This window comes from Mytilus trossulus, chromosome 1 (genome assembly GCF_036588685.1).
Source record: "Mytilus trossulus isolate FHL-02 chromosome 1, PNRI_Mtr1.1.1.hap1, whole genome shotgun sequence".
Lineage (NCBI taxonomy): Eukaryota > Metazoa > Mollusca > Bivalvia > Mytilida > Mytilidae > Mytilus > Mytilus trossulus.
This window is the reverse complement of record NC_086373.1, coordinates 32226982-32242803: the sequence shown is the minus strand read 5'-3', so window position 1 is coordinate 32242803 and position 15822 is coordinate 32226982. Positions and strand designations below refer to the sequence as shown.

The window sequence follows — 15822 nt, the reverse complement described above, 5'->3', positions numbered from 1 at the left end:
TATAAGTTATAATAAACCACTTAATAACTTTCTATCTTAGATATGAATTCATTGATTCAGACAAATGAAATGCAGTAGGAATGTCCACCGACGCATTTTATGTAAACATATCTACAAGCAAAAACAAACTAAAATAAATCTAATTTTGTCCAATTCATTTTCTCCTATGCAGTGTAATAAACAAGTTGTCAGAAAAGCAAACGTTGAAGAGACTGAGAAAATCAAATCAGAGCTGACTCTATCTGATTTTTGATTGGAAGCATGGAGTCCAAAAACTGGTAATCAAAACGATTACGAAATCCCACGTGCCGTTTTGATATCATTAAATATGTAACTTTCCCCAGTCACTGTCTAGATGCTTTTAACCTATAGCGAGCTGAAAGGCAAACAGAAAACATGAATGAAATAATTCAATAATTGCAAATAGCATCAAATGGTAATAAAAAGACGTTTTGTATGAAATATTTATTGAAATCGTGATACAAATCTAGACAAACTTTTCCAGTTGAGCAAAATACTAAAAGGTTTTAAAAATTAAATGAAAAACAAAAAAATCAAGAGTTGAAAATTCTTGTGTAGTACGTTGATCTGTTGATTCAACAACAAAATTTAATTCGTGGATGCCAAACAGTTCGATGTAATTGTATCGATGTTTAATGGCCATATAAGAAATTAAAAAGTTAAGCTTGAACGTCCTGCCATCGTCTTAATTTGCATAGAAATCTCATTTCAAATTTAGAAATTACAGTTCCAAACACTGTGAATTTTAATGTCTTACTTATCTTTATTTACAAAATACAACACAGTTGTCACAAACAGAGATAGAGAAACAATCCAACTTACATTAAATTCTTGTACTACTATTTGCTCACGTTAATCTTTAATTGTGAACTATCAAATAAAACAAATCTTGTATTAAAGTTGCAGAAAGAACTCAATGATCAGAGAACGGACGGACATCTATTGAATTGATTGTTTTGTTATTTTTCGATGATTGATTGGTCCGTGTTTAACGTCCGGTGGTGAATATTTCATGCAAATTAAGCACGAATTATAAATCGATATCCCCTTTATATTTTGGTACATACTTTTTTTAAAAAGTGCAATTTTTGCATCGTTATGAGTTGTATAGCTTTAAGTAGGCTAAAAGTTGCATAACACAATTATAAATTATCGCAAATAACTTCTAGTGTTTAAATTGTCGTTTTCGCAATTAGCTTATTAGGTAAATTTAACTTTCATAACAGTACATTGATAACAATAAACAATATATTATACATTTAATCAACGACTATTATTAATTACAACAATCAAACAATTTGTGTTTATTTTTGAATCATTTTAGAGTTATGTTACCTAAACCCACAAACATTTAAAATCCTGTTTCTTGTGAAACATATGTATAAATTTGTTTTCCTATACTTCATAAGAAAGTTTATGTGATTGTCTATGCCTTTGTTTTCTCAAGCTTGAGATTAAAACAACTCCATACGAGAATATATATAACGTATTTGTCTATTGATAACAACTATATTTGCTAGCGTTGAGAATTTTGGAGGAATCCTGACGCTGACCAAAAGACGTGTCCTTGTACAAGTTATGATTCATCCCTCGATGTCTTACTCATAGTTCTGATCAATACAGTTATAATATAAGTGTCAAACACAATCAAATCTTGACAAATGTTTGAAGAGTAAATTGGAATTATTATGTATAGTCTACATTAACTGAATGATTCTATCATAGTTTTCCTAATAGAACAGTGATATATACCAGACTTGGTATACGTCGTGCCTAACTGTTCCCATTGGGTGAAAGTCAAGGGGAAAAACAATGACGGAAAACTGTTTTGTTGAATCTAAAGATACCCAAGAGATTATTATCGTTATAGGCTTTCAACTCTAGATAAATATCAGAAGATCAAATGAAAAAAAAAATCAAATATACACTTCCATATTTAGACTATTTTATTATTTGTTTTCTTGCCCTCAACCTCTGGTCTGGTATGTGTAGTCATTTAATTACAATTTCTGCACATTAAAGTCAAATAAGATAGATTATGCGACAAAGCATTATGATAAGTGTCATAACTTGCGCTTTTCAGTTTTTAAAGTAATTGAAAACCGCAATTCAAAACACCCACAACCAATGTTAAGTTGTTGAAGTGGGGGTACTTAAAGAGACAAACGCTGATACTATATCCCTATCACTGAGTCAACATTGATTCATTTAATAACTGATTCACGGGCTTAAGCTTTTTGCGTCGAAAAAAATTAATAAATTCAGTTATTTTGAGATTTTCATTGCGGACTATGGTCTTTGATTCGTATGACCACCGCAATAGTTTAATGTTGGCAACTTGTGAATGAGGGTATCGTGATTATCTCAGTTTGTTTTTGGGGGAGGGGTAGCAGACACCTTACCATCTAGATAAATCAGGTGTGAACATCAATATTAGAATTTTACAGTAAAATTCAGAAAATATCGCGATAAAGCTGTTACGGATTGAATATGTTGCCCATGCATATAATGGTGACCAGTCGATATTAAAAGAAGTTACATCTTTATATAGATATGAAGAGTTGCATCATTTGCATATATAAAAAAACTCTTCATTACAATATATAAATGTAATGATTGTATAGAAAACTTAAACAGTGTTCGTTATTGTCGATGTATGAAAGTATATTTTTGATTAAAACAATCTTTTACAAGGGCATAATATACAAACAATAAATCTTCAATTTATATTCTTTAGCACAATTTAACCATGCATATTTAATAAAAACCATTATAACGAATAGACTCTTAGTTTATATTTCAACGATCACTTATCAATGCTCTTCTTTTTCAGATCAAGGGAATCAAAGAGCTTGCTTATTTCGTATTATTTTCCGTGATGCTGACAAGCTCTACGCTGGCCGCCCCAAATCGAGGCTACACGAATATTGATGCTGGTGGTCAACAAGGAATATTATTTCACAATTGTAGAGAAGTGGACTTCGAACATTTACAATATCTAATGGGTAGTTCGTTCGACTCGAAAAGAATGGCAATAGATAAGAAAAACATAGATCATAATTCATTCACAGAAAGATCGATTTCAAATGCATTAGACAATGAAATAGACGATGATAATTCAGACTATTTAAATGATATGCCATATTCAAACACAGATGACGATGAATTCGGAGACTTTTCTGATTTAGAACGTTCTGAAAATGGACTAGACGCACAAGATGATGAAAGCTCAAAGCCGGATCAAAATTCAATAAATTATATGCGGCGGAAGCGACAAACAAAAAGTAACTATGTAAACGAAGACAATGAAATAGATAGAATTAGATCATCACGTAAAAATTCAGGTGAAAAACCTCAAAAGAAATTATTTAGTGATTTAAAAAAGTTTATTCGAAAGTCTAAAAAAGGCCGAAAGGTGAAAAAATTGCCATGGGCTTGTCATTTGCAACAACAGTGGGTTAAAAGGAAAGACACTTATCCACCATTCCTTTTGTCAGGATCATGCCAAAGTCAAAAAAAGTGTTTCTATAATTTGTATGACTGTAAACCAGTACTGTATGGTGTCAAAATATTACGAAGAGATCCATCTAGGTGTAATCCTATTCCGGCATTGGGAAATAGCACAGTGTACGAGGAGGTATGGATCAAAGAACAAGTTGACGTCACGACGGGCTGTGAATGTGGCGTAGGAAAGAACCGTAAGTCACGACGGAGGAAGAATAAAGGACGACCATAATATTTTCACATTCCCTTCATGCGAAAAGTAGATTTTTATTCCAGTATATGTGATGCCGACGAGAAATCCACACAGTGGAAGTTAAGAAAACTCACCGGAGTAAACTATTTTTATATACATAACCAGTGCAATGTATTTCCCAAGTGTTACTGTTGTGATATTCAAATGTTATTTAGCATTTACTTCCATATTTACTGCCAAAGTTAAGACATTCCTTAATGCTCTGTTGGACTAGAGGCTACAGCACTTAATTTCAGAAATCCAAAATCCGTAGCGATAGGGATTGAACTGTGATCGTGTGTTCAGCAAATATCATTTGTTATTTATACATTTAAACTTTTGCGGGTAAACTGGACCTTATATCGTTGTAATACATCCGATTCGGCAGACCGGAAGTGTACAAACATTTGATATAAGTTTTGTTAAATAAACCGACATCGGCAGTGTTTGCTGAATATAAAAGACATTCCTGTTTATAGTTGTTAATTAGGAATGGGTTCATAATGAAAGCACTATTGGTGCTGAGAAAGATTTAAGGCCAGCAAAGAAACACGTGTTTCTCAAAGTATTTATCCAATGGCGTGAATGAGAGAATGTTTGTTGATGAATGTTTGTCCTTGTTAATACTTATTTAAATTATTGTTGTATATTTCTACAAAGTAAAATACAGTTATAAAACTATAATTTTGTGTTTGAAGTTACTTTGACTGTAAGGCATACCAAAGAACGAACGTAATATTTCCCTAAAGTACAAACACTCAAATTATAGGTGTAAATCTTAAATTAGCCACAAAATAGCAATATTTATATATGATTTGATATCTTAATTTTAAACCAAATATTATCGTCTCGAGCAATTAGGTGCCTATTTGGACATTTAAGTTTGCTAAGCACGAGTTCCTCATTTAATAATGGTCGTTTTATGGTTATATAACTATATGTAAATGAAGAAAAGGAAATAGATCACCAGTGCAATGCATTTCCCGAAGTGTTAAGATGGTGGCACAATGTTGGCTGCTGTGCCCCTGTTGTTGAAATTTGTGCTTAATGTGTCTGTTTGTTTTGTTTGCACATCATTATTGATGTGGTGGAATTTCTTGTGACTGTCATACAAGTGAGAGGTTTGACAAGCTATAAAACCAGTTTTAATCCACCGTTTTCTACACAAGAGGATGCCTGTACCAAGTCAGGAATATTATATCACAGTTGTTATCCTTTCGTTTGATCTTTTAATTTTACCATTTAATAAGGAACTTTCCTTCAGTTTGAATTTTCCTCGGAGTTAAGTTTTTTATTTATATTTTACTACTTTTTATAAGAGAACTGAAAACTGTTCATGGAACTGCTACCTACAAAAAAAACCCGAATAATGTTATTTTCACTACAAAAACCTATCTTAATACTTCAATAACAATTAACTTTTGAAGATTCAGTTATCAAATGTTCTGACAGTATACTTGTAGCTGTAATACAAAATAATTTTATCTGCAGTGTATCAGTGTTCTTGAAAGAATGCTCTGTAATGGATATATTCGCACACATCATGTACGTTGTCCACTAAGCCAAAGTAAACTATAGAGGTACCGGGATATGTGTGTAAAGTACACTATATATATAAAGATAAGACTGATGGGTTGGTGATTGATTTTAGCTGCTGCACCCGCTGATTGATTGGTCATTGACTTACGCTGCATCAGCACAATACAAGTAAATCGCGACAAGATGTGGTGTGATTGGAACTGTCCATCAAGGTACAAATACAGTAGAAGTAAACAACAATAGGTCATTGTGCAACCTTCAACATTTTTTTTAACACTTTAAATCTTCAACAATGACCATAACCCATGTTGATACTCAGTTATGCAAGTTTTTCTCCAAAGTATTTGAGTAGAATGATCTGTTGTTATACTTAATACGACACGGAAAGAGAAAGAAGTGAGAACAAAAAGCACATACAAGTGACTCACTATATGTAACACATGGCATAAAACAACAAAACTACTAATAATGTTCGACTTTTTTCGGATTTTTTCCAGTTTGAATCCCTATATGATTAGTTTGAAGGGTTTGTGGTAATGATTTGTATGTCATGAGCTTTTTTGTTAGTCTGTTGAATCTCTTCATAACTTTTAAAGACTCGATCTGACATATTGTATAGATACCTATTTATTGTTGAAGACAGCACGTGTGTTGGTTATTCGTGTTGTTGGGTTGTTGTCTATTGGCTATTTCTGTCGTTGAGTTGTTGTCTTTTGGCTATCTGTGTCGTTGGGTTGTTGTCTTTTGGTAATTTATGTCGTTGAGTTGTTGTCTTTTGGTTATCTGTGTCGTTGAGTTGTTGTCTTTTGGTAATTTTTGTCGTTGGGTTGTTGTCTTTTGGTTATCTGTGTCGTTGGGTTGTTGTCTTTTGGTAATTTGTGTCGTTGAGTTGTTGTCTTTTGGTTATCTGTGTCGTTGGATTGCTGTCTTTTGGTCATATGTGTCGTTGGGTTGTTGTCTTTTGGTTATTTGTGTCGTTGGGTTGTTGTCATTTGGCTATCTGTGTCGTTGGGTTGTTGTCTTTTGGTTATATGTGTCGTTGGGTTGTTGTCTTTTGGCTATCTGTGTCGTTGTGTGTTGTCTTTTGGCTATCTGTGTCGTTGGGTTGTTGTCTTTTGGTTATTTGTGTTGTTGGGTTGTTGTCTATTGGCTATCTGTGTCGTTGGGTTGTTGTCTTTTGGCTATCTGTGTCGTTGGGTTGTTGTCTTTTGGTTATTTGTGTTGTTGGGTTGTTGTCTATTGGCTATCTGTGTCGTTGGGTTGTTGTCTTTTGGCTATCTGTGTCGTTGGGTTGTTGTTTTTTGGTAATTTGTGTCGTTGGATTGCTGTCTTTTGGATATATGTGTCGTTGGGTTGTTGTCTTTTGGTCATATGTGTCGTTGGGTAGTTGTCTGTTGGTTTCTTGTGTCGTTGGGATTTTGTCTTTTGGTAATTGTCTTTTGGTCATATGTGTCGTTTGGTTGTTGTCTTTGGTTATTTTTGTCGTTGAGTTGTTGTCTTTTGGTTATCTGTGTCGTTGGGTAGCTGTCTTTTGATCATATGTGTCGTTGGGTTGTTGTCTTTTGGTTATATGTGTCGTTGGGTTGTTGTCTTTTGGTTATATGTGTCGTTGGGTTGCTGTCTTTTGGTTATCTATGTCGTTGGGTTGTTGTCTTTTGGTTATATGTGTCGTTGGGTTGCTGTCTTTTGGTTATTTGTGTCGTTGAGTTGTTGTCTTTTGGTTATATGTGTCGTTGGGTTGTTGTCTTTTGGTTATATGTGTCGTTGGGTTGCTGTCTTTTGGTCATATGTGTCGTTGAGTTGTTGTCTTTTGGTCATATGTGTCGTTGGGTTGTTGTCTTTTGGTTATATGTGTCGTTGGGTTGCTGTCTTTTGGTTATCTGTGTCGTTGAGTTGTTGTCTTTTGGTTATTTGTGTCGTTGGGTTGTTGTCTTTTGGTTATATGTGTCGTTGGGTTGCTGTCTTTTGGTCATATGTATCGTTGAGTTGTTGTCTTTTGGTCATATGTGTCGTTGGGTTGTTGTCTTTTGGTTATTTGTGTCGTTGGGTTGCTGTCTTTTGGTTATCTGTGTCGTTGAGTTGTTGTCTTTTGGTTATTTGTGTCGTTGAGTTGTTGTCTTTTGGTTATTTGTGTCGTTGGGTTGCTGTTTTTTGGTTATTTGTGTCGTTGAGTTGTTGTCTTTTGGTTATCTGTGTCGTTGGGTTGTTGTTTTTTGGTTATATGTGTCGTTGGGTTGTTGTCTTTTGGTTATATGTGTCGTTGGGTTGCTGTCTTTTGGTTATCTGTGTCGTTGGGTTGCTGTCTTTTGGTTATCTATGTCGTTGGGTTGTTGCCTTTTGGTTATCTGTGTCGTTGGGTTGTTGTCTTTTGGTTATATGTGTCGTTGGGTTGCTGTCTTTTGGTTATATGTGTCGTTGGGTTGCTGTCTTTTGGTTATCTATGTCGTTGGGTTGTTGCCTTTTGGTTATCTGTGTCGTTGGGTTGTTGTCTTTTGGTTATATGTGTCGTTGGGTTGTTGTCTTTTGGTTATATGTGTCGTTGGGTTGCTGTCTTTTGGTTATCTGTGTCGTTGAGTTGTTGTCTTTTGGTTATTTGTGTCGTTGGGTTGTTGTCTTTTGGTTATATGTGTCGTTGGGTTGCTGTCTTTTGGTCATATGTGTCGTTGAGTTGTTGTCTTTTGGTCATATGTGTCGTTGGGTTGTTGTCTTTTGGTTATTTGTGTCGTTGGGTTGCTGTCTTTTGGTTATCTGTGTCGTTGAGTTGTTGTCTTTTGGTTATTTGTGTCGTTGAGTTGTTGTCTTTTGGTTATTTGTGTCGTTGGGTTGCTGTCTTTTGGTTATTTGTGTCGTTGAGTTGTTGTCTTTTGGTTATTTGTGTCGTTGGGTTATTCCCTTTTGGTTATTTGTGTCGTTGAGTTGTTGTCTTTTGGTTATATGTGTCGTTGGGTTGCTGTCTTTTGGTTATCTATGTCGTTGGGTTGTTGTCTTTTGGTTATATGTGTCGTTGGGTTGCTGTCTTTTGGTTATATGTGTCGTTGAGTTGTTGTCTTTTGGTTATATGTGTCGTTGGGTTGCTGTCTTTTGGTTATATGTGTCGTTGAGTTGTTGTCTTTTGGTTATTTGTGTCATTGAATTGTTGTCTCATTGACCTTTTCCCTGCATCCTCTTATTTTCTTCTTATCTAGTCTTTTTAATAATACACATTCTCTAAATGAATTGTGCACTAGAAATTGAAAATGTTTACCAACCATTACAATAACTTTAAAACACAGACACAATAACAGCTGACCTTATAGAAGGAACATGTTAATTTAGAAATCCATATTATCACATTATAGGGGGAACACAGTAAGTTAGACTAACATTACCACCTTGTCTTATAGGGGGAACATATTAATTTGGAAACGCACATTAACACATAACCTTATAGGAGGAATATATAAATATTTCAAACGCACATTTACACTTTGTTTTATAGTAGGAAAATATTAATCTAGAAAGCCACATGAACATGTTGTCTAATAGGATGAACATATTTAATTAGAAACCCTCAAAAACACATTGTCTTATAGAAGGAACAAATTAATTTAGAAATCCACAGTACCACTACAGTGTCTTATACATTATAGTAGGAAATATTAATTTATAAATTTACATTACCACCACAGTGTCTTATAGGAGGAACTAGTCCAAATAATTATGACATCTTGAAAGGCTATTGTATTTCTTTTCTTTGACGCCTTACATCGACGTCATAACGCCGAACTAATATTTTCAGTTTGACTTTGAGAGGGAATTTACTACTTTATTAAAACGTTTAGCTGGCTTATCTCCAAGATGCTTCATTTTGGGAGTATAAAATATATTCATGAACCAAACCAAGTAACATTTGACTGACCTGAATTTCCAGATAATATTTAAAAAGTTCCGGAAATTCGGGTCTGTCAAATTTTACCGAGTTTGCATTTGTTGCAAAAAATATTTTATAATATCCTAAAAAGAAATCAGATAAACGTTTTTAAAAAAGCAGTCGACAAGTTCCCGCCTCGAATGGATTTGTAACTTATCTAATTTTTACTGTAGGGATTTATTGGAAATATTTTGCACAAACAAACATATAAAAGGTAAGAATTTTTGTATATGCACACATTTTTAGCCTTCAAAGAAAATTTATGGCTAAATTGGGTCTCAAAGTTGAGACCAATATATGCTCCAAAAGACCAACCAAAAAATGGTGGCTTCTGCATAATAACGTCACAGGAAGGCGTCAAATCATAAATTTAAAATAGCCTTCCAAGATAATTTTTTGGACTAGGGAGGAACATATTATACAAATATAGCCTTTGTATGAGGTCGATACAAGGATAGATTGACATGAAAGAAGTATATTGACTGAGGACCATTATCAATATGCATATTTGAATCAAAATCTTCATTTGATTTTGTTTGAAAGATATCATATTGTCTCCTTGACAATAACAACATATATTAGTTGTTGTTTATTTTTATTTCTTTGTTTATTTGACATCTTATGTATTTGAAGATTTTTTTCGTCAAATAATCGATAACAGATATCATTTGTTTCAAAACGTTTAACGATATCCTGAGATTCATTACATGACGTCACAAAGTAAATCGGATTTTAAATATTCTAAAAATAACCGTGCAATATGCTCTGTGCAATATGCTTTTTGCTATCCGCCGTTTTCTCTCTACCTTCGAAAATATAGTTTAACATGTGACTATCCCTAAACAAATCAAATTTGTTGTATTATACGAATTAATAATATTAATTTGGAAACATACATTAACACCTTGTCTTAACGCTAATATAAAAACAAGGGGATGTGATTAATTGCCTGTGAAACTATCAAAATATCTTGAATGTGCTTAGTAGATAAGAGTCAACATACAGTCTCCAAAAACGAGCAAAACCGACATACCGTAAACCAACTTCTGAAGGCACCGACATAACAAAATGGGAAATAATTCAAACGAGAAAACAAACGGCTTAATTTATAACAAAAGAAAATATAGTTCCAAAAACCTAATTTGACAGGCATAAACCAACGACAACCACTTAATTACAACTCCGGACTAGGAACAGGCACATCAAAAATGGGGCGGAACTAATCAAGTTTGTGATACCTCAACGTTCCTCCTAAGCTGGGACATTGTTGTCAAAAGAACGAACTGTAAAAACCAGTTACCAATGGCTAAACTAAATATCTCAGTACGATGCACACATAAAAACACAACAAACATGAAATCAATAGACACAAAGCACTAATAGAAGAGTACTTGCAGTTTCTGAAAGCTAGTTCAAAGGCAATTACAACTAATAAATAAATCATGTTCTCCCAGACTGTAGTATCAATCAGTACATATTCGACGGATAGTACAAATGAATCGTTTCTTAATTTACAGTCTGGCTTTATAGACAACATCACCGAAAACATTAGCATGTGATATCCCGTTACAAAACAAATTCTATGATTACAAGCAAAAATCCCAAACTAACTTCTTGTATCTTTAAAAGAATTTAGTAAATGTTTAAAGTAATGTGCGATAACTTAATCCCTGATTAAACAATTTAGAATTTATATACATAGATGACGCTCATTGAAATCTAAAGCATCACTCCAAACATATGCTGGAAATGCTAACCTAGTACATGCTCTTAAGTCTTCTTTTTAGATCCCAAAAGGGAACCACAAAATACTTCAATTTTATCGTGTTTCTCCGACTGTGAATGCAAGTCCTCATAAAGAAGTCAGTGGTTGTGAGATTAATAGTAAATATGCAATTATGTCTGGTTCAAATTTGACAATACTTGTTTAGAGAATTCTAGTAAAAAAGATCTGAGGTATGCATTTTTTTGCTGACCTGTTTGATAATATAGATCCAACACAAATCTCATCTCTATCCAGTGGCAGTAAAATTTCCAACATTCCATCCTAGTCTATCCACTTCGCAGTACCTAATTTTGTAATGCTTTATTTCTGTCGTGAAAAGTTTATATGCCTAGGACGTTAAGCAAACGGGTGTTATTCAAGCAATCGCTTCAGTAGTAGTCCAAGTGATTCTGTTGTTTTCCCCATGTTGTTATCTGATCTTTGTAACCTATGTGCATCTTATTTAAGAAAATAAACACTAAACTATACCCTCTTAAGTAGTAATATAAAACTGACCCATATTCTGGTGATGACTCATATCAGTCTACACAATTTCATAAACGTGTATACTCTTCACTATCCGAAACAAGTACCGAAGATAAAACCCTCACTTTACAAGTCCTGCCGTTTCACAACGTCTCTGATCATTTATGTCAATGTCTATCCTATTCAGTGTGTTACTTTATTTATTTTAAGTTCAGTTTGTACTTTGCAAATGACGGGTTATACATGCGAAGCAGGACATATCGATGCTGCAAAAGGTTTTGGTCAAATACCGTTTTCGTAAATCACTTCCCAGTTTATCAAAAAAAAACTAGAAGTTCCAGCTCCGATCTGAATACTGTAATAAAAGAAAAAAGTTCCGGAAAGGAATCGATCAAAGAACTGAGTTTGCAGTATTTCCTTATTGGGAAAATAAGAAAGGTCGCCAGTAGAATGTTTTGATATAAATCACATTACAACGTTTTGTGTGTAGGAAAGGTAACTACATAGGTTTCTGTTTGATATGATACGTGAAGTCATTAACACTGAATTCTATTGTTGACAATGCTACTTCATTTAGACCTCTACAGATGGTACATGTATAAAGATAAACAACATTATTTTACCATTGATTAAACATAATCTGAACCAAAATATGCATCTTTTACTATAACATGAAATAGATGTTTCAAATCGTGCAAAATCGTCAGGGGTAATATTATAGTTTAAATTAAAACTGGCTGCATTGTAATTATTTATATAAAACTTTGAGAAATATTCAAATCTTTGAGATAAAGTAACTTGTAACAATAAAACCAATATTATATTTCAGATCCCACTATAAAAGTAACACATCAGCGATACTTCGTGCTGAATAAGAAAGGTCACATTCAGCACACAGTCGAGGTATTGCCCTTCAAGCGGTGTCTGCATTTTTCGAATTAATGTGCACCTCCAAAAAGACAAATGGACAAGAGTCGCATTTCAATTGTAGGGAAGTATTCAGTTGAAGTCATTAAATTGAATAATGATACCGGTACATGTGACAGAGGTAACTTGTATCACATCGAACGCTGATATAAAATTACGATCTTATAAAATAATATCTTATTTTCTAGTTTGAAATGTTCCTGATGTCGAGAAAACAATTGAAAGATATGTATCAAATCATGTTGTCGTTGGTTAATTTGGTTCACGAGTTTTTCTCGTTTCTTGTTTTTTATATAGATTAGACAATGGTTTAACTGTTTGAATGGTTTTACGTGTCATTTTTTGGTACCCGCTATAGCTTGATTATTCTGTGTTGTTCCATGGCTTTGTATTAATGGCCACACTTTGACCTATACATGTTTACTTTTACGAATTGTGACTTGGATGGAGAGTTATTTCGTTTTGTTACTGAATACAGCTTTGACTTACTGAAAATCCGTTTACTCACAGGAGATGAAGGATTTGAAATATGAAGATGTGATATGATTACCAATGAGTCAACTATCCACAAAAATCCAAACGAATTGGATATAAAAAGGAAAATAGCAAAAATGAACTACGAGAAAAATTCGAAACGGAAAGTCCCCAATTAAATGGCTAAATCAAAATCTCAAACAATTGAATTGAATGGATAACAACTGTCATATTCTTGACTTGGTACAGACATTTTCGTATGTCGAAAATGGTAGATTGAACCTAGATTTACAGCTAGCAAAACCTCTCACTTGTATGAAAATTCCATTATATTGACAACGATGCATGAAAAAAACAAACAGACATAATGGGTAAATAAAGGCAACAGTAGTATATCGCTGTTCAAAATTCGTAAATCGATGGAGAACGAATATTATTATAACAATTATGTCCCTGTTGATATCCATAGAAAAAGCTCCAACCTGATAATGACGTGTACTGCCAAAACGAGCGAAGATGACAAAAAAAAAATAACAGCTTTAATCATCTGATTGATATCAAAGTTCTAGAAGTATATCTTGTATATCTTTTTCTTTTCGGTTTATGTTTATTGCATTTAACTTATTTATAATCAGAATGGTAAAAAAGAACGATTAGAATAGATATGAAAACTATTTCGAGTTAGAATTTCAAACACGTATGTTATGACCCTCAAACAATGCATCATTGTTTAAAGAACACAGATAGAAATAGGTCTTACGTTTAAAAATTAACACGAGATAAAACTTCCTACCAAATTCAATACAAAAATCAGGCTACTTTCAATTGGTTTCTCGGATCGGAAACAAACAGTCGATGCGTCGACAAGCAAGATAAATTAACAATATGTTTTTGTTTGCCATTACCATTAAACATATGTGACATACATATTAAGTGTGGTAGGCCCAAATGTTGTTCAACTGAAGACGATTTTGTAATTTTTACCACAATCTTAATTTTAGTTTTTTTGTATGCGACTGTCATATAAGTTAGTGGTTTACCTAGCTATAAAAAATGTTTAATCTAACATTTCCTACATACGAAAATGCCTGTACCAAGTCAGTAATATGACAGTTGTTATCTGCTTATTTGATGTCTTGGAGCTTTTGTTTTTTCATTTGCCGAGGGACTTTCTGTTTCGAGTTTTAGTTGGCGTTCGTTATTTTTATTTTTATTTTTATAACAAGAGTTGATTCATTTCATTTTCTTACACAATTATTCTAACTAGAAGTTCTTTCAATACATCATGAAAATAAAGATTTATTATTAGGGGCAAAAGAGGAACCTCAAACAATTTATCATTTTCCTTGAAACAACATTTCGATTTTGAAGAAAAATATGTGAACATATGTTTCTAGCTTGAACAGGAACATATAATGATATTAACTTTGAAAATCGTTTTCCGTCGGATTTTGTGTATTCACCATAAATTATCAACTGAAAAATATACTGTTGACATACTGTTGTTCATTGACCTAATTATAAGAAAAATCTTTCCACAGAGAAAACTAATACGTCATTACATTTTTTTACCTCATGACTTAAAATCACTTTATTCAATAATATCATATTCGTACAATAAAGACTTTATCTACGTGTAACTTTAAATTTCCATTTTCTAAATTTCTAAACTTAAATCTATGCATGTTTTCATACTGAAAATTCCTTTCCGCAATGTTGGCTAGATGTCAACTGTCACAGTGTAATATTTTAACTCTAATTGTCTTATTAAAAGCTCGGAATCTCGTTTTCATCTCAATCTCAGTATCTTCCATTTATTGTTAGCAAATGAGGCATGACGGAAATGGCCTCTTGCATCAATGCTCCTCCATGGTAAACAGCACAAGGTCGGAAGGGTATAGAACCATCTCTCGTATCATTTTAATCTTGCTGGTAACTCAACCAATACTGAATCTATAATATACATGATATGTATCATTATTATAGTTATAGACGTAAAAAAGTTGGGAATTCACTATTTTATCCATTTTATAAGCGAATATATTAATAAAACAAATTAAATTTTGTAAAATATGATGATTTATATATCATTGGAAATCCTCGAAAGCTAAAGATAAAAAGTCTGTTGAAAGTTGATGCCCCGCCCTCAATTACTTTATAGATGTTTACCTAAAGAGGCATAACCCAAATACAAACAGTATTTTATATAAATTCATACATCATAGAAAGATTTGCGTAGTTTTATATATGAAAAGAAAACTCTTCATAGCTCAGTATTTATATATAAAAATAACCCGTAAAAATTTTGAACGAAGAAAACGTTACTAGTTTTGAACCAAAAAATAAAACATTGGAAAAACCCTTTAACTCTTACTATACCCACATACCTTTCAAAAATGCGTACTTTTTCTTAGTAAAATAAAAAAAAACACCAGACTTTAAACTAAGTTGCAGAAACCTAGATTTGATTGTATTGTTAAACATGATGACAGATTTTTTTTCAGTTAAAACCTATCAATTTAATAAATTAAAGTTGTACAGATAGTTCGGTTAAAATGGATTCTTTATTTTTATTAAAGTGGTTAGATTAAACATATATAGCCAACATTACAAAAATGGAAACAACTGTTGAGGACAATAGCGTATACAATTTCAGTTGGCTTTAATGCGCAATAGCTGTTTTCCTTCATTTTCAGCATGTCGTTTTTCTTTACTTTTCGTAATTTTTAAAGGCGTATCGACAGAGTTCCTGTTTCTACCAGCATATAAATAAAGGCAACAGTAGTATACCACTGTTCCAAACTCATAAATCCCTGGACAAAAAAACAAAATCGGGGTAACAAACTAAAACCGAGGGAAACGCATTAAATATAAGAGGAGAACAACGACATAACACCGAAACGTAACACACACAGAAACGGACCAAGCATCAGACAAAACACCACGAGAATAACAAATATAACA

General features: G+C 33.1%; 1 protein-coding gene across 4 annotated transcripts in view; it reads left to right on the top strand.

Annotated features, from left to right (window-relative positions):
• The window catches only part of LOC134721679 (uncharacterized), a 37504-nt gene extending 33068 nt beyond the window's left edge, over positions 1–4436 (top strand). For all 4 annotated transcript variants that reach the window (XM_063584848.1, XM_063584840.1, XM_063584855.1 and 1 more), the window contains exon 3: positions 2855–4436. In XM_063584848.1, the coding sequence (XP_063440918.1) occupies positions 2855–3757 (903 nt within the window). In that variant the 3' untranslated portion in view covers positions 3758–4436. The remainder of the gene's footprint in view (positions 1–2854) is intronic.
• The last annotated feature ends 11386 nt before the right edge of the window (positions 4437–15822 follow it).